Source organism: Xiphophorus couchianus, chromosome 23 (assembly GCF_001444195.1).
Source record: "Xiphophorus couchianus chromosome 23, X_couchianus-1.0, whole genome shotgun sequence".
NCBI classification, from domain to species: domain Eukaryota; kingdom Metazoa; phylum Chordata; class Actinopteri; order Cyprinodontiformes; family Poeciliidae; genus Xiphophorus; species Xiphophorus couchianus.
Genome location: NC_040250.1, coordinates 18,948,703 through 18,968,311, shown reverse-complemented (window position 1 = coordinate 18,968,311; position 19,609 = coordinate 18,948,703). Strand labels below are relative to the sequence as shown.

Genomic DNA, 19,609 nt, shown 5'->3' with positions numbered 1-19,609 from the left:
AATTGCGATTATTCATCAGTTCATTAAAGTGGACGTAAAGCTTTACTGAAAATATGTTTTCAGTATTGCTGGAAAGGAATATCCAGCATTGCTGGAAATAATGCCCATAATTTCCCCTTTTCTAGTGCCATAAAGAAAATTTCTGTCATTTCTGCAGTAATAATTCGTGTTAGAATGAACAGATCAACATGACGCGGTGGAAGGAGGGGTTTAATATTCAAGAGAAAGAGCAGCATGACAAAACAGTAGCATATTCATCGAACAGTATTAGGAAATAAAATATCCACTCAACTATTGTCTTTTTTATGCCTACCTATTACAGTTATTATTAATTTGTTTGTACATGCATATTTGAAATCCCGCGGGCTCGCTTCTTCTTTTTCTTGAAAAGGGAAACGCTTCTGATTGACGCAGGTAATTGGCAACACCTGAGCGCGCTGATCTGCGGCGACACTTGCTCCGCTTTCCTCGAGCTCTCTCCCCGCAGAGAGTCTCTCTTGCTTTCGTCAGACCGGTTTTCTGTTTTTATGATGGAAAAACAAATGCTGTTGTCAGCGGCTGTTGGTTGTTTCCGTGCTCTGTTGCTCCTGATTCTGGTGTGCTGCAGCCCCCCGCTGGTTAGCCCCTCCGATGCGCTGCACAACCTGAGCGCCCTGACCTACCCGTACAGCAGCATCCTCTCCCCGCTGCTCAAAGCCCTTTCAGAGCACGGAGGGAGCAGGTGGAGCTTGGACGTGAGGAAAAAGGTGAAACCCGAGCACAGATACGTGAAATATCTGACGGAGGTTTACAAGAAGTCAACCAGGATGCAGAGGAGCGTTGATGGAGGTGAGGTTTACAACACCATCAGGCTGATCAAGCCCCAAGATGAATGTCCTGCACAAAGCAATAAAGGTGAGCAGCGAAGTGTTGATTGTAGGTTTCAGCTTAGGGCATAAGATTTTTACAGTTATGGTTTGGGCCTGGAGACCTTAAGTGAAAACTCATTAAGATAATTGCTTAAAGAAAAATGGTCTGAAATATTTGAGAACCCCTGATCTTTTGCTATAGATCAGAGGTTCTCTAACATTTTTATAATTAATACTATAGTACTGTTTAAACTGTTAAAGTATAGCATACAAAGTTTTTCGCCTACCTCCATTTCTTTGTTCTTGCTTCCTTTCTCATTTTCATATTTTGTCTCCCTCCCCATACTTTTTCTCTTGTCCTTCTTTCCCTCCTTGTGTTCTTACTGGTTTCTTTTATTGTCCTTCATTGTTTGGTCCTTCATGTTCATTTCTTGTGTCTTTCCTTCCTTCCCTCCCGAAACTGTATGTGACTGACTGAAAACTATGGAAAATTAAGCCTAAAATGTATGAAATGATCAGATGAAAGCAATCTGGAGGGACCATGTCAGTATCTGCTGAGGCCTGGTAATGATTTATTCAAGTTTCTTGAACTGGGAAAGCATCTAAAATGTCAGATACTGGTCCTAAATGGCTGTTTTTAGACTTATCACTGCAGGGGCTCCATGCAAATATCAATTTCACTTTGAAATGTACAGCTCTGGAAAAATTAAGAGACAATTTGAAATTGTCTGATTTTACTTTTTATAGGTAAAATGAACATTGTTCTATTATTCTATGAACTACTGACAATATGTCTCTGAAATTCCAAACATAAATCTAGTATTTGTTTGCAGAAAATGAGAAATGGTCAAAATAGCAACAAACAAAATGATGTACTGCTTTCAGACACTTCTATTTCGATTAAATAAATAATAGTTTCTGGCTGTAATGTGATGAATACTTTTTCAGTGTGTAAATAAGTTGGTGAATCTAGTCTTGTGCAGTACCTGGATCTTGTCTTCTCTTTCAGAAAGTTTTACACAGGATTTGTCCTACAGCCTTGAACAAGTAAGAAGAAAAGAGCAGCTCCTGAAGTCATCCCTGCTGTACAGTTTCAACCTCAACAACCTGGCAGCTGTCAGCTCTGTGTGTTACCTGAGCATAAAGAAGCATGAGCAGGCCAACCAGTGCCAGCTGTGTGCTGGGATTTCTCATACCCTGAACCTCACAGACAGCACGCAGAAGAGGCGGCGCAGAAACTGGGTGGAAGTGGATGTTACCTTGTTTCTTCAACCTGTACAAAAGAGGAGTGTAGACCTTCTTGTTAACATCTCCTGTCCTGAGGAGCAAAGAGCTGGGAGCAATGGTTTCAGATCTCCTTTTGGGTTCACCCTGAGGTCTCCTTCTCTGATTCTATATCTCAATGACACAAGCAAAGTCGTCCACCAGAGGTCCCTGGTGAGTTCCAGTGCAGATCTAAGGTCACCCACTGCGTTAGACACGTTTCAGAAGCAAGTTTTCAAATCGGCACAAAGGCATGGACAGAAGAGGAGGTGGAGGAGGGCATCTCCGAAGAGCAAGCGTGGAGATAAAAGCTTAGACATGCAGCTGCCTGAGCTTAAATCCAGCTCTGAATTCCCAACCACAGACTGTGCCTTGTATGACTTCAGGGTGCGATTCAGTCAGCTCAAACTGGATCACTGGATTGTTTTCCCACCAAAGTATAACCCTAGGTACTGCAGAGGCATCTGCCCAAGAACCATGGGCTTCATCTACGGTTCCCCCGTCCACACCATGGTGCAAAACATCATCTACGAGAAGCTGGACTTCTCTGTTCCCAGACCGTCGTGCGTTCCGTCCCAATACAGCCCCCTCAGCGTCATGATTTTTGAAGAAGATGGCTCCTACGCCTACAAGGAGTTTAAGGACATGGTTGCTACCAGGTGTACGTGTCGCTGAACCATCATGACTGCTCCAATGCTAGTTCTTCTGGACCATCTCCATTTATCTGCAACTGACCACTGTACATCAAAACTAAATGAATTCATAAAGCTGTTAAAAAAATAGTAACATTTAAAAAAATTTTCAGGGGTGTAAAAGTATTTTATTATCTGAAAGGGGACTGTGGTGTTTTGTTTTCCTTTTTGTTAAAATGTGGTGCAAATGCATCCTGTTCAACATGCGGTTAATATAGTTGAGTTGATCACTTGCAAAAAAAGTGTCCTTTTTTATTTTTCTCTTTTGCTAATTTTGTGTGAGTTGTCTGTCTTTATTTAATTTAATACAGTAATTTTCTTTTAAGTAGTCCTCTTCTGAAAAAAAGAAAAAAATCACACCACCAGTAACTCTTATCAACCTTTTTACATATACTTTTATTCCTGTGATTACTACAAGTCACTGTCTTCATAATTTGCAGAGTGAAAGTTGTCAGGGTTTCAGTGTATATTTGTCAAAAAGTGCCTGTGCGAACTGACTACGCTTGTATTTATACTGGTTAAATGTGACTAATATATCATGACTATTTATGCAATCTGGATGAATTGACTGTCTGTGCTCGGTTTATGGATGTCCAAAAGGAGTGAAATGAGTTGATATACTCTGAAAAGTGGAAAATAAAAAAATATGTATTGACCTCTCTGTACGAGTCCATTAATCAAATGTTTTTAAATCTGCTTGATTCTTGCTGGTACCAGAGAACTGGAAAATGCATGCATCTAGTCTGGCTAATGATGATGAAAGAATGCATGGAATTTCTTATGGAAACATTAGAAAAAGTGATATGAGTCGCATTTTAAGCCTAAATGAGGCCGTGTTTTGTGTAAATGTAGATCTGTCTGCTCCCAATGCTGGACATTGCACTCCTACCACCAAGTCCAGGGGTTCTGCAAGTGGCTCTTTGGACCCTGCATTATGGTTATTACCTTTGGCTCAAAAATTATAAAGAACAAACTGTCTTGCTTTTTGACACTTTCCATAAATGCGTTTATTTTTCTAAACGTTAATGTAATACCTGTGGCTCTAAAGTTTTATTTAGCTGGGATGAGTGCAAAAATGACTCTTTGGATTGGAAAAGTTTGTAGATCCCTAAGCTAGGGATCTAGGTTACATCCCCCATGAAACTGTCAAATTCACTTGAACAGCTTTGTGTTTTTCATGACCTTTAGTTGCCGTTTTTGACTGGCTGATGCTCTGATAACTGTATGATAATCCATCCATCCATCCATCCATTTTCTGTTCACCCTTTGTCCCTAATGGGGTCGGGAGGGTTGCTGGTGCCCATCTCCAGCTACGTTCCAGGCGGGAGGCGGGGTACGCCCTGGACAGGTCGCCAGTCTGTCGCAGGGCAGTATGATAATCTATTTTTCTATTTGTGATGGCATCACGTATTCCTCTGGGTGCCAATCCTAGATTTTCAAGCTTTTTGAAAGCCTTTAAATGCTAGTTTATAGAATGCATGTCAATTAAATTGCATGCTTCTAGCTGGTTGAGCATCCCCCCGGGTGCCTAATAGTTTTAAATTTTTGTCAGTATTTGCTTTTTTGTTAGTCTTTGCTCTGTATATTCTGCTACTCATCCGTTGTCCTTGGCCAGTCTGAGACTCAATTGTGTGCTCAGAGATCCAAGGGCTAAACGCTTGACATTCATCTAACCCAACAAAGGCCACCATCTCATCCCGGTAAGGATTCAAAGACATTTGAAGGCTTCAAGAGGTATGTGATCCATCTGCCTTGTATTGAGTGTGAACCCTGGGTCTGTCCATATTGGTAGGATTCACAAGTATCCGTCTAAAATAATTTAATTATGAAATGTTTATTTTTTGGCCAATATTGAAAACTGATTCAATGACTTTGGTGTTGCTATATTTGATTGGCCTGCAAACTGGCCTGAACTGCACCAAATAGAGAATCTACAGAGTACAAAAGGATGATGAGACACCAGAGCCAATAATGCAGATGACCTGAAGGTCATTAAAAAAGCAATCTTGGCTTACTTTCCACCTCAACAGAGCCACTGTCCAATTTCCACCATGTCATGTTGCACTAATGCAGTAATAATTCCAAACTGTGTCCAAATCAAGTGCATGACAGTGAGTCCAAATCATCAAAATTACAAGAAATGAAAGCTTGAAATTTTCAATGTTTCACTTTCTGAAAATGTAACAAATATTTAGCTTTTCTCTACATTCTTTTTTTTTTTTGCAGATGTACATATGTTTGTATCTTCTTATGCTCCATCAAAACTATTGCAACTCAAAGGTAAGGATTTAAAAAAAAATGTTATGAAATATTTTAAAAATATTGTAACATTTCTGAATGAACTGTGGAATATGGTCACATTCATGACTGAAATCCATGTCTGTTTACTTATAAGTACATTGAAAACCATCATCTTAAGAAATTATAGCATATTTTCTTTTCTCCACGCTTGTATTTTCATTAAGACTCCAATAACTCAATTTGATCCATTTAGGAAACTCTTGCCTATGGAGACTCCACTCCACTTGGTGGCGCCAATGCCCTCAGTGATTTAAAGCGGCAGAAGAAGAAGACGCTGACCCGGAAGGTTCTTAGATGTCCCGTCTGTGAAGAGGCCGAACGGTGCGTCTCAATGTCAACGTTTTAAATTCGCTTTTTTTCTTTACTATATTCTTTCCATGTTAGGTTTTAAATACGAGCGCTTTCATTTGACTAGGCCAATTTACTCTCCTATGATATGGCAGCTATTTCCGCGTGAAGATTTCAAATGTTATAAAGATGTTTATACATTAGCGGTTGGTGCTAAGTGTTGTTGCTAACACTTAACTTGGCAGCAGTAGCTTCTTGATATTCGCATTATGCTTATTAAATAAGTGTTTAAGGATATATGTTCGTCAAGAATATTTACCTATTAAAGCTTTATTTCTCACGTTTGAAAGAGAAAATAGCTTTAAATAGTTTGCCATATTACCACGTAGTTTTCATGACACCGAGTCAGGTAATGGTCGGCCATCTGTAAAGTTTATAATGAAGTGTTTTGGAACCGAGTAACAGGATTTTGTTTGTGTTTTAAATCAGAATAGCAAAAGCTGTTAACGTCACTGATGGCCAAGTAGCCAGTGCCTACGTGAGGATGGGAGGTGTGATATGTAATGAAATCATAAAGTCTTTGTTTTTTTTAGTTTACTTTCCTGTGTGGCCTACACAAGCTTTGCTTTAAGCAATTTTTTTTCCATGTTGTTGAAATTTACTGAAATTTAATGCAAACAGTCTTCTTCAAACCACATATGTAACCAGAAAAAAATACAAGATGATTATAAACTAGCCCTCCACCGAGAGATTTTGGAGCCACGATTTTAGTAATGGTTTGCTTTGGTTAACTACAGTTGTGCATACAAATGAAATTCTTTTCAGTAAAGTATTTTTCCTAAACCTAGTCTTATTTGATTCAACTATTTACATTCTGAACACATTTTAGTTTGTGTGTCAATGGTTGTGTGTTCATAACAGTCATTCATCTGTGTTTTCAGATCAGCTCTCTGGTGAACATGGGCCGCCACTTTGGAGATTTAGCCAGGGTCAGGCATGTGATCACGTACAGCCTGTCGCCCTTTGAGCAGAGGGCTTTCGCCAACTACTTCTCAAAGGGTATTCCCAACGTGTGGAGAAGATTCACAAGTTCTTTCTTTAAAGTTGCCCCCCGTGAGTTTACATGATTATGGTATATTTTGTTTTACGTTTTGCCACTGACTGTAGGTGAACGGTGTGTGTTGAATATGCCTTGTTGATATTTTACTTTTTTTTTGTTTTTCATAGACTGATCACTCACAGATCTATGTTAGTAATGCCAATGTCACTCAAAATAGTAACTTTTTTTTTCCAATTTGTATGCATTTGATTTTCCACAAGAGTTGGTGTGAATAGTTTTGCCAAACAGAATGTAAATGTGTGTGGATTTTTAAGCCAGAATTTTTTTACTCTGGATAGTCAATCTAAGATTGATGGAATATACATTTTGAAAGGATATTGTAATTTACAGCAAAGTGGACCTAAAACAATATACCTTAATTTGAAGGAAGAAATACATTTTACACGTTCTTGGTTCAATGTTGACTTTAATTGTAAGTCTTTACAGGTCAATGGTCATTACTATTCTGTGACAAAACATGTCTTGTGTATATTTTGTAAAGTCTGCTCAGGTGTGCTTTGCTGTCTCCATGTATAGTTTTAGCAGAAATTAGCTGCCTGTGTAAAATTCAGCAAATGGGCTTAACCTTTGCTAATTTTTGCTTTCTTTTGCAGCCATGATCCTGATGTATCTGACCTACAGCTGGGGCAACAGTGTCTATGAGGAAAGCAAGAGAAAGAATCCTGCTGACTACGCCAATGACGAATGAACGTTTTCCATCTTCTGAAAAGCTGCTCTGTTAACTTTAACTCTGTGTAACCAATAAAAATTTAAAATGTTTGTGTGAAATCAGTTCTGTTTGTTTGAATAGTTTTTTCACTGTTTCACATTAGTTTGTGTTATAACACAAAACTGAACTTATTAGAAATTAATCTATAATTATTTGAAAAATATCTGATTGGGTTTGAACAGGCAAAAGGCATAGGCTTAAATTTTTTGAAATATCTAGAACCACTTTCGGAGTTGATTCTTGAAGTAGTGGGACTTTCAGGTCTGGTGGTGTATATAACATTTGATTTCTACTTTTGAGTTTTTGTTTTATCTTTAGAGACCAGATTCCTTATGAATATAATACCACATGTTATGACCTATGTTACTAAAAAAGCAAGACAACTCAAATGAACTAGATTTTTTTTAAACTATTGTACAATAAAAGCAATACTTGAATTTAAAATAACTCCCAATTTTGAAATGTTTATTATATTTATGTTTAGAAACACATTTGATAACTATTAATTGCCGGATGTTTTAAATAAATTGTGAGCATTCAGACCATGATGCCTTAAATGTAAAAAATCAACAGGAAATTCACATAAAACATAATAAAAACGCAGACAATTTCAATATTTTATTGCTTAAAATAGGCAAAAAGCCACAAACTGCACAAATTAAATAAGATATTAAGTCCATTTGAATAAAAAGTAAATGTTGCAAGTTATTTAAAAAAACACAGTAAGCACAAACTGAATACAATATAATAACTTACGTTAAGTTGCAGAAGATAATATGATCACTTTTTGGATTACTTCAACATAAATAATTTGCCTCCCAAGTAATAGTAACATTTCTGGCCAGTAGGTGGCGCACCCTGGCGGACTCTAGTGCGGCTCTGCAGTGAAACGTCATTGGTCGACGAACTGTCAGAAAATTCCTGAATGCTCTCACTCAGATCCGCCGGGCGCACCGCATGCTGCTGCTGCTTAGTTTCATGGAACAAGAGCAAGGGTGGATCTACATCTGTTGACTGAAAGCCACCAGAGCTGCTACTTTTACTATTAGCACTATTGATTTTGTTTGTAATTCCTCCTTATCTCTCTGAACTGGTTTAGCTAGTTAACGAAAATATGTCCGTTGTGGGTTTTGACGTCGGGTTTATGAACTGCTATGTAGCAGTAGCCAGAGCCGGAGGGATTGAAACTGTCGCTAATGAATACAGCGACCGGTGTACACCGTAAGTACAAGTACTTGAACATTTATTTATGGGTTTTAGTCGTGCTGCTTAAACGTGTATACGTCCTAAACATAAATGAATTGGATATTTTTTTAAGTTAATAACAATGTATGCAGCTAATGTTGCTACATGGCTAGTTAGCATGCTAACCGATTTCACAACAGGAAATGTTGAGGCATGTGAGTGCTAAAGCTAACGCTAGCTAATTCGAATGTATTGGCCTATAAAGAAGTGGTTTTCTTTTCTTACCTTTATTAAAATATTATCTATGACTCTTAAAGTAATGCGTATGTTCTTGATAAAAGATTGGTATGTAATTGACAGGCCCAATCAGATGATGCAGGCATAAAGCACATGATGAGAGGAGGCCGGTTGCATCCGTCTCTCAAACCCCGCTTTCAGTCCGTTGTGTTTTTTATTCAGACCCGTCCAGTTTGCACAGGGAAAATTACGAGTGAACAATATTTTTTTTGCAGGATTTGACTGCAAATAATTAAATCATGAACATGAGTCGTTTAAAAAAAATTTACTGCACAATTATAAGACACAACACACACAAGCCAATAAATTTTTATAGTAATCTTGAAGCCTGGGTGTTTTGCCTAAAATCTCTTGCCTCCTTTAGTGGTAATTGTTTTTTTTGGGTTTTGCTACAGTCTGAATTGTCTCAACAATTAATTTTTTGTTCCGTTGGAACAAAAAAATACTCTAACTGCTTAGGACCAGACTGAGAAAATTTATGTAATGAATGTTTTTTTAATTACGAGAATATAGTCATTACATTATGAGAACAAAGTGACAATAAGAATATAGTCATAGTAGTAGAATAAAGACAATATTACCAGAAGAAAGTTGTAAAAAAAATAATTTTTAATGAGGAAAAACACTTTGGGGTCATCAAGATCTGACTATGTCAAGTAAGATAGTTGTTTTCAAGTATTTGATGCACACAAACTCCTTCCCCTGTTCTTTATTTTTTACTCTTTGATCCAATGTGTATCACAAGAATAATTTACAAATTGCTGAATTTGTAAAGCAACAAGACAGGGGTGGGGGCTGTACTGCGTTACTCTTTAATCAATACGTTCAGAAAAAATAACTCGGGGCGCTCTGGCTCTTTCTTCTGTCATTTTACCAGGACTTCACATCATAGGAATGGCATCATAGATTTTTTTTAGCAAGTTTACCCAACACAACTTTCAAAATTTTTATAAATAACCAGCCCATGCTTAGTATTTTTAACATAAAAATAAAGGTTTTTAGGGGAAATTAAATGTCTTCTTTTTCCATTGTAGAGCATGTGTTTCATTTGGACCCCGGAATCGATCTATTGGTGCAGCTGCGAAAAGTCAGGTATGTTTTACTAAACTCTGGAGACGGTCGGCACATGATTGTTCAAGTGACAAAAAAGTTAGTTTTTCTATAGGGGACTGAGAACGATACTGGACATGGGTACAGTAGACACGCTATCCAGCACAGACAAAGAATAACAGTAAAGCTAAAAATGTCCTAGCTCGGTATTTTCTGAGGGCTAACGGCGGGTTACTGTTTCTGTGTGATAGGTCGTCACAAACTGCAAGAATACAGTCCAAGGATTCAAGAGGTTTCACGGCAGAGCCTTTTCAGACCCATATGTGCAGTCCCTCAAAAATAGCTTGGTCTATGACATTGCACAAATGCCAACAGGAACAACAGGCATCAAGGTAAGAGAAAACCTAGAGGCAGCCACGTCTACTTTTATTTATATTTCTTCATCAAATTCCACTTCGCAGTCTCTCTGAGTTTTCTGCAGTATCGGCACATTTTGTTTTCAAAGTAGTAAATCTTGAATAGAGGGACAAATACTTCACTGAATGATTGAGAGACTTTCTGGTCATTTCCAAATCTAGTTAACTTTCATGACGTGAATAATTGTGAGCAGATGACTATTTATTGAGCCTCAGCTGCAGTGGCAATAGAAAGTATTTGCACTCCTGTTAGTCAAAAATGAAACCGTAGTAAATCATTTAAAAGCTTTTCTGTCCTCTTCCTGCGACGTTATAGACGTTCTAAACACTGACTATTCCATTTCACAAGTGTTTTCCTTCAGGTCAGTTATTATATACATATAAATATTTTTTTTTAATGATGTGATTTTTGGGCATAGATTACCACAATTATGACAAAAGGTTCAAGTTTGTTTTCATTAGACCATAACACATTCTTCCACAGAATTTTGGGAAAAGCTCGGCCTAGATGTTTTCTCTGGAAGAAAAGACTTCTCTTTTTGCTCTCTTTTCTTTTTAAAAGATTTTCACAGAATACAGGAGATTATTGTCACATGCAGAACAGGTTACAGCATTAGAGAGGAAAGTGATGAAAAGGTGATTTTTCTTCTGACCAATGTGTTTATACAAGTGATTCATTTGGGTTCTGTTGGGCTGCATGATATCAGGAAAATGGGATATTGGTGCTGAAAACTGTGAACAACCCACAGTTTGCTGACTCATTTCTTTCTTTATCATTAAACCCTGTCCTGACCACTTTTTCACTCTCACCACTAAAAATATGCATCATGTGTAGACATTAAGGGCTGTTTGAAGCTTGACAGTTAAAATACAGTATCCCACCAGAGATTACATGTAAGCATTCCTTTGTGATGTGGATATTGTAGACAGTAAATATTGCAATAACGCTGATGATTTCAGCGGCTCTTAGACGTGGAAATTGCTTACGGCACCTGTACTGTGTGGAGTTGTGACACATTAGTGCCACAACAGGCTCACCTTTGCTCAGCTCACAGTGGTGTATTATATAAACATTATTGCTGTAAAAACCAAAAACTAAGGAGTGCATTTGGACAAATTGATTACTGTTTTAATTGAAGTTTTCTTTCATGGCACATCTTCAGCTGGAATCACTCACTCTTTACTTTAATCGGAGTTGCATAAAGAAATGTCATGCGGTTGTACTTCTGTTACCACAGGTGATGTACATGGAGGAGGAGAAGGTGTTCAGCATTGAGCAGGTCACTGCCATGCTGCTGACCAAGCTGAAGGAGACGGCTGAGGGTGCGCTGAAGAAGCCCGTGGCAGACTGCGTTGTCTCTGTAAGTTTCCACTGACACACCCATTACTCCACTTCAGCTCTTCCACTTGATTTGACTTGTCTGGAGGTTTTCACTTTTACCACAGTCTGGTCTGTTGTCCTGTTTTGTTCGGGTCTTAGTGGTAAGCTCTCATGAGAATTTTTAGATTGGTTATGTCAATGGTAAAGGGCTTATGATTTCTAGGTAGTATGAATGAATGAATAAATTGAAATACTTCATTAATCGCAAAGGGAAATAAAGTATCTCTATTACAATGATAATCTATTTTTGTCATGAAAATAACTTCATATTTAAAACTAATCCCAACAGTAAAACTTATTTTTTTTAAAACTTAAAAAGAGAGCAACAATAAAGTTCTTGGAGCTGATGTGTGATGAAGGAAATATGATTTTAGAGCAACCTGTTCAAACAAACACAACAAAAATAAAGGCAGCTTTGCATGGAAGAAATTAAGTCTAATTATAATCAGATGTTGAATTATAGTGATTCACACTTGACTGGTTGATACAAGCCAGTCTGTAGGCTGTTTTTAGTCAAAATAATGCAAATGTTAGATTTGGTTAATTTACCAGCATTATGCAACTTTAAATGCTCTTTTGTTGGGTTTAGGTTCCCTGCTACTACACCGATGCTGAGAGGAGATCGGTGATAGATGCAGCTCAGATTGCTGGACTAAACTGCCTGAGGCTTATGAATGAAACCACTGCAGGTTTGTAATAAGACTTTAGGTCAGGTAGTTATCTCCTGTATTAGTAGAGTTGATCCACTATTATAATTTCAGCCTTTATTTTCTGTAATTCACCTACCATTTTCTTATTCCTGCAGTTGCATTGGCGTATGGGATTTATAAACAGGATCTCCCTGCTCCCGAGGAGAAAGCCAGGAATGTTGTGTTCGTGGACCTGGGCCACTCTGGATATCAGACATCAGTGTGTGCTTTTAATAAGGGCAAGCTCAAGGTACGGATTCTACAAAACACCCATTGTGACTTCTTTATATTTAGCTCTCAATTAGTTGACCATAATCAGATCAGCCGTCACTCTTAACTGGAAGATTGGCTGCTTAAAGAAATCTTTTCTTTTACTGGTCAGTGAATGTACCACACACTCCCAGGTCACACCGAGGATGCCACTCTTTAGTTTGGAAGCTGATGCTGAATTATAAAGTTTTTAGTATCTGTGAGGTATTTAATATAAAGTTGCACCAAGATGCGCGACTCTTTAAAAAGAACCTGCATTGTTGAGACATATCAACTGGTCAGGCTGAGAGAGAGTGAGAGAGATCAAGACTTTCAGCACAATGGAGAACAGTAGAGTTGCTCTATTTATTGTTTGACCTTCCAAACCTTTTATATTATGGACCCTGCTGGATCCATAATGCACATCAATAATACACATCAATTACACAAAACTGGTGCATATCCAATGCTCGGCAAAATGACTCCTAATGTTATATTTTAATGCCAACTCTGTAATAAAGATCTTTTTTTATATACTAATAAAAACCTGTTTTACAGCAACTGCTCTCTCATACAGAGTGAGATGTTGCATCTCCTCCTAGTATGAATAATTAATAACCTCTAACCACTGGAAGATGAGAAAGAACTCATTTCAATGCTGTTTCGATATCATCTTACATTACTATTTATATTGACGCTTTACAAAAACCAAGCCTGTGAAATTCTGATCGGTTCTTCACTACCTGCTTAATTTATTCTCACAAACATCTCACCGCCTCTCAGGTCCTCGCCACGGCCTGCGATCAGCTGCTGGGAGGAAAGGACTTCGACGAAGTCTTGGTGAAGCATTTCTGCGAAGAATTTGGGAAGAAGTACAAACTGGATGTGAAGACCAAGCCCAGGGCTCTGGTCCGGCTCTACCAGGAGTGTGAGAAACTGAAGAAACTGATGAGCGCCAACTCCTCTGACCTGCCCTTGAACATTGAGTGCTTCATGAACGACATCGACGTATCGGCACGCATGAACAGGTAGACCAACAACAGACGCTTCCTCCTGCTTGTGCTCATTGTTTGTGTCTTCACCGCTTATGTAATGTTCCCGTTTTCTTGCCAAAGGGGTCAGTTCGAAGAGATGTGTGTTGATATTTTGGCCCGAGTCGAACCTCCTCTGCATAGCCTGTTGGAACAAGCCAGTGAGTAAAATTTCACTGACTTTAACTCCCTCGCTGACCTGCCTGACTAGCTTCAGGACAATGACTTTGAAACTGTTTCCTTTTCTTTGATAAGAGCTGAAAAAGGAAGACATCTATGCAGTAGAGATAGTTGGTGGAGCGTCCAGAATTCCAGCCGTCAAAGAAAGGATCAGCAAATTCTTTGGGAAGGAGTTGAACACCACCCTGAATGCTGATGAAGCAGTGGCCAGAGGATGTGCCCTGCAGGTACATTACGCCCAGCATTCGCAGCTGGTCTCGACCTGTTTCTGTTTGAGTGCAGTGTGTCACCAGAGAAACTAATGAGGTAATCTTTATTCCCCACAGTGTGCAATACTGTCTCCTGCCTTCAAAGTCAGGGAATTTTCCATCACAGACGTCGTCCCTTATCCAATCTCTCTGAAGTGGCATTCGGCTGCGGAGGAAGGTCTAAGGTGAGATAAAAACGACTAGTATCGGCCTAAGTTGATTTCTTCTGCTTGAGTTTCCTGTTTAACGTAGACTGTATTTGTTATTTCAGTGATTGCGAGGTGTTTCCTAAGAACCATGCAGCACCGTTCTCCAAAGTACTCACCTTCTACCGGAAGGAGCCTTTCTCCTTGGAGGCCTATTACTGCAGTCCTAATGAGCTGCCATATCCTAATCCTACCATTGGTGAGAAACCCAGACTTTTGAAAGACTTTGAGATAAAGTCCTACATTCTGTCATGCAGACTGAAAGTTTTCCCAAACTCCCTATCACATTGTCTAAAAGTTTTCTTTGTTCATTCCTTATTTCCTTGCTTAAGTTCTTCTTTGTGTTTTCTTCACTCATTGAATCAATTCTTCTGTTTTTTTCTGTCTGGTATTTCTGAAAATTCCATATTTAAAACCTGATTGTTGTAGTAATATTTTCCATGAAAACATAAAATATTGTAGAAACATGGGGCGTGCCGTGGTGGCGTAGTGGTTAGCGCGACCCGTATTTGGAGGCCTTGAGTCCTCGACGCCGCCGTCGCGGGTTCGACTCCCGGACCCGACGACATTTGCCACATGTCTTCCCTCCTCTCCTTCCCCCTTTCCTGTCAGTCTACTGTCATATAAGGGACACTAGAGCCCACAAAAAGACCCCCTGGAGGGGTAAAAAAAAAAGAAAATTGTAGAAACATTACATTTCCTATTTTTCACTCACATTTTTTTTTTTTTATCAAGCGTGAAAACTTTTTTTATTTTCTCTTCCAGGTCAGTTTGTGATCCAGAAGGTTGTCCCACAGGCAACAGGTGAGAGCTCAAAGGTGAAGGTCAAGGTCCGGGTGAATATCCACGGCATCTTCAGCGTCTCCAGCGCCTCCCTGGTTGAAGTGCAGAAGTCTGATGAGACAGAGGAGCCCATGGAAACTGAGCAGGTGTCCGACAAAGATGGAGAGGTACTGCAATTAAAGAACTGGTGTTGCTCAGAAGTAGTTGAAATTTTCTTTAAATCTTAAAGCTACTCTTGTCTAAATATCCAAAATAATTCACATCCTTGTCTGGATTCAATGGAAAAACCTTTATTAGCTATAACAGCAGCCAAGGTAGTAACAGATGGCTTTCTAGGGGTTTAATGCCTCTTTTGTCTTATTATAGATGAAGGCTACATCATTGTGGCAAAAGCACTGTTATTATCTGACAGGCCCAAAAGTTGTCTCTTTCCCCAGATGGGATTTTGCAAAGGCCAGGCAGGCTTGTGTGGCTTAAGGCTCTCCCGTACTTCAGCCAAAGTGTCGAAATGTACTCTTGATGTAGTCGCGTGACGAAAATTGCGCCATTGTTTCCGGAGGGTGGAATCTTCCTCTCCTTCTCTCAACATCCGGCCCGAGTCTTACTATTTCGACAAACCTCTGGGCAAAGTGTTGTGTTTTATGCAGAAATGCATAAAACACAGAAATGCATAAAACACAACAAAACCAATTTTGATATTAGACTTCAACTAGTCCGCTTCCACTATCCTGTCTTTGTAGATGACGTGAATACTTTGAGGAACGTTTATCAGACATGGCAAGGAATTGTGTACATTTTTATGATTCTTCACTGAGTAACTTCAAAGATTGTCAGATGCCTAAAACTCCTAGATGGAAATTGCAACCTTGTTGTTCACAAAAGAGGCCATGCTAAAAAAGGGTGGTGCTAGTTCTGTGACCGCTTAATTTAACAAAACATGTAATCCATGGAGGTAATGGAGACCCCGGTGGGTATGTGCTCTAAAACGGGAGAGATGTGGCCTGGTGGTCTGCTCCATTGTATAAAAAGTGCGGGTGAATACCAACGTCCCGTGACCACGGGTCGACTAGAGCAACTGAAGAAAGGAAGCTTGAATTTTCCCATAGACTCTTACAATTTTAACTGAATTAAAACAAAAAAGTTTCTCTTTTTGTTATCATTGCATCATATTTTGATAAACGACTATATCCTTTTCAGTGAGAAGAATAAATTCTAATAGTAAGTTTAGTTGATTAATGAAGCCTAAATCTGCCACAGGTACAAATAATTTTGGACAGTTTATTGTCATTTGAAACCTTAAACATTACGATCAGCAGGGGGCAACATTGAGCTTGCAAAATCCTCAACAAATGAACCATTTTCCATGACATTTTTTGAGTTTCAGAATGTTTGGGTGATATTCATGTAGGAATTTGAAATGTTTAGCCATATTTTACATGACTAACTCTCAGACTGAGCAGCAGGTCTATAAAAGAGATTACAAATTAAAAACATGTGTTTTAAAAAGTGGTTTGGGTTGCTTTTTGAATTAACGAGGCACTGACTGAACGAAGGGCCCAACGATAAGCTTGATATGAAAACTTTGACTCATTTCATCTTTGCTGTGCCGCCTTCTTTTGAGAAGTAATGTTGCATGTTTGTGTCTTCAGACTAAGATGCAGACTGATCAGGAAACACAGTCGGCCCAGGGCGATGCTCAGAAACAAACAGATGACAAGACGCCAAATGAAAGCGAAGAAATGGAGGTAAGATGCTCTTTTTCTATGCAATACAAATTTATTAAAATAGGTGACTTTTGCATCCCCTACTTTGTATTTTAGAAGATGAAATGATGCATAAGAGCCTCATATTTAAAGATCTATCAGTTTGTTTCATCATGTTTCTAGTTTTTCTATATTAATTTTTACAAACACCTAATTAGCCTGTAAATATCTGCAGGGATATGTGATGTTTTAAATCTACTTTCTTCTTCTTTCTCTGTTTTTAGACGAGCACAGAAGAGAACAAAGGTGAGAAAAAGTCAGACCAGCCACCACAAGCCAAAAAGGCCAAAGTCAAAACAAAAGTGCTGGAGCTTCCCATTGAGAACAGTCCACAGTGGCAGCTAGCAAACGACATGCTCAACCTGTTTGTGGAGAACGAGGTAACTACATCTTCAGCTGCTAGATGGGAGAGCGCAGCCATGTTCAGCTTTTAAATCTGGTGGTTCTGTGTTTTCAGGGAAAGATGATCATGCAAGACAAGTTGGAGAAGGAGAGGAACGATGCAAAGAATAACGTGGAGGAGTACGTGTACGACATGAGGGACAAGCTGCACGGCATGCTGGAGAAGTTCGTCAGCGAGTCTGTGAGTAAATCATCACCACCACTTTTTTCCACAGCATAGCACAATTTGTTTCAGGATGTGCCTTATTGTCCTGCAAAGATTCTTAGTAATTATATTTTTATTTGTTTAGGATCGAGACGCTTTGTCATTAAAGCTGGAGGACACTGAAAACTGGCTTTATGAAGACGGAGAGGACCAACCCAAACAAGTTTACATTGACAAGCTCGCAGAGCTGAAGGTAATTACGATTAGGTTAGCGTCCGTTCACATCGAGGATCTTGTTGAAATATATACTTATTGTTTTAAACTGATTTGTTTTCTGCAGACACTTGGGCAGCCCATCATGGACCGCTTTATGGAGGCTGAAGAGAGACCCAAAGCTTTTGAAGAGTTGGGGAAACAAATTCAGATGTACATGAAATTTGTGGAGGCCTTCAAAATGAAGGTAATGACAGAAGGATTTTTAAGACTTATTTCTCTTCTCTTCTCAGCTTTTCACTATAAATCTATTTAGTCTTGGAAAGACTTAAATAGGACATTTAATTACTACTTATCAAGACTTACACTACTTTTAAATTAAACCGTAGGCTTTAACAAATTTTCTAAAAATAAAAATGATACAAAAAAGTTAGGTTTTTATACATTACCATCTAAACAAATGAATGCTGTTTGCAGTGTGAGATCAATGAGTATGCACCTTCTAAGTTCCTTTTGCTTTTAATTTTTTATTTTACCTAAAAGTTGAGACAAAACAAAAAAACTATTAATGCTCTGCTTTGAATTTTTAGAGGCAATTCAGAAAGAAAAACTCAAAACATATTTCCTTAGCATAGCTTTTAATTGAGTTTTACATGCATTTTTGTTTTTTATTTAGTTTTTATTTTACTTTAAGTGCTAGGTCCTTATTGCACTTTCAGTTTGTAAGGTGTTCCATTTCTTTAAGAAACAGCAGTCTGCTTCATTTAATTTTATCTTACTCTTATTTAGGCTTTCTGATTTGCCTTTTAACCTGAACAGCTGTATTCAGTGGAAAACGCAGCTGTCGACCATTTGTTTAACTTCATTCTGAGCATTTAGGAGCTTAAAAAATCTTTTGCTGATTTTGTTGTTTCTGTCGCCTCATCAGTAGCTCCTGGATGTTGTCTTTTCTGCATATTATGCCCCGCTCTAGTTGTTGTAGTGCACAAAAAACTTGCACATTTGTCTGACAAGTTTGTTCAGAAACAAATAAGTCCACACAATGAGAGCAGCTACAAAAAAGTCTGAAGGAAAACAAGCTTTACTTTTAGAAAAAGATTAACAAATAGAAAAAGATACATTTTATGAATATGACATCTAAATATGCAGATGTGTCTAAATTATTACAGCAAGTATGAATGATTATAATGAATAGTGACAGCTCTAATTATTTGGAGATTGATTACACACTAGTGAGTAACTTCATTCTTGTTTTGTGCTTCCAGGACGAGCAGTACGACCATTTAGATGAGGCAGACGTCACCAAAGTGGACAAACTGAACAACGAAGCAATGATCTGGATGAACAGCAGCATGAACCAGCAAAGCAAGCAGAGCCTAGCTGTAGATCCCATTGTTAAAGTGAAAGACATTAAAGCAAAAACAAGGGTGAGTCTTTGCTGTGCCCTTTATTATATTCATGTGAGAATCCATCCTCTCTCTAACACCCCTCTCTTGGTTTATAGGAGCTGTTCTCTGCTTGTAACCCGGTTGTGACGAAGCCCAAACCAAAGGTGGAGGTCCCCAAGGAGGAAACACCTGCAGAGCAGAACGGTCCCGTCGACGGCCAGGAGAAGGCCCAGGAGGAAACTACAGACAAGGGAGCAGCTGAGAACACAGGCAACCCAACCTCAGAACCTACAGAGACCAAGCCTGACATGGACCTCGACTAAAACAGCCCAAACGCCTCCTGAAGCTACGCTGAACAGGGGCCGGTTGAGTCAGACTGAGATGCGGCCTGGCGGCGTTTATCAGAGCTGGTGACGTGTTTCAGGAACTGCACTTGGACAGTGAAAAAGCAGGCAGGGCGGTGAGCACACCGAGCCCAGCTCATGGTGGCACATCTATCTGACATAGCATGCCCTCTCTTCTTCTGGATGACCTAAATCAAAAGCCAGCTGCAATTACTCTGTTTGATAATGAGCGCTGTACACATGATGGTATTTATTTCTGTTGTGTGCTCTGTAACTGTTCTGGTCTGTGTCACAACCTGGTTTTAATAAAGTGGTTGAAAATCTCTCCCAACATTAGCCCTGTCATGCTTAAGACAGAAAAATGTTCTGATTTTGGTTGATGCCAAGAGAATTATTGTTTCTGTTGAGAACTGCAAGT

At 38.9% G+C, this 19,609-nt stretch overlaps 3 protein-coding genes across 3 annotated transcripts; all 3 read left to right on the top strand.

Moving 5' to 3' along the window:
- The first annotated feature begins 352 nt into the window (after window positions 1-352).
- On the top strand, window positions 353-2,883 carry gdf9 (growth differentiation factor 9). Its single transcript, XM_028008988.1, has 2 exons — window positions 353-894; window positions 1,858-2,883. Exons 1-2 carry the CDS (start codon window positions 528-530, stop codon window positions 2,784-2,786), a joined length of 1,296 nt encoding a protein of 431 aa, XP_027864789.1. The 5' UTR covers window positions 353-527; the 3' UTR covers window positions 2,787-2,883.
- Window positions 2,884-5,295: 2,412 nt separating this feature from the next.
- uqcrq (ubiquinol-cytochrome c reductase, complex III subunit VII) lies at window positions 5,296-7,283 on the top strand. Its single transcript, XM_028008989.1, has 3 exons — window positions 5,296-5,425; window positions 6,334-6,505; window positions 7,106-7,283. The coding sequence occupies exons 2-3, from the start codon at window positions 6,352-6,354 to the stop codon at window positions 7,198-7,200; spliced, it is 249 nt and encodes an 82-aa protein (XP_027864790.1). The 5' UTR covers window positions 5,296-5,425; window positions 6,334-6,351; the 3' UTR covers window positions 7,201-7,283.
- An 856-nt stretch (window positions 7,284-8,139) lies between these two features.
- hspa4b (heat shock protein 4b) lies at window positions 8,140-19,522 on the top strand. The gene is made up of 19 exons (XM_028008987.1): window positions 8,140-8,442; window positions 9,738-9,795; window positions 10,005-10,145; window positions 11,408-11,530; window positions 12,140-12,239; window positions 12,356-12,489; window positions 13,272-13,516; window positions 13,604-13,680; window positions 13,775-13,926; window positions 14,026-14,132; window positions 14,219-14,352; window positions 14,919-15,103; window positions 16,586-16,681; window positions 16,924-17,079; window positions 17,157-17,282; window positions 17,392-17,499; window positions 17,587-17,706; window positions 18,725-18,886; window positions 18,964-19,522. Exons 1-19 carry the CDS (start codon window positions 8,336-8,338, stop codon window positions 19,168-19,170), a joined length of 2,538 nt encoding a protein of 845 aa, XP_027864788.1. The 5' UTR covers window positions 8,140-8,335; the 3' UTR covers window positions 19,171-19,522.
- The last annotated feature ends 87 nt before the right edge of the window (window positions 19,523-19,609 follow it).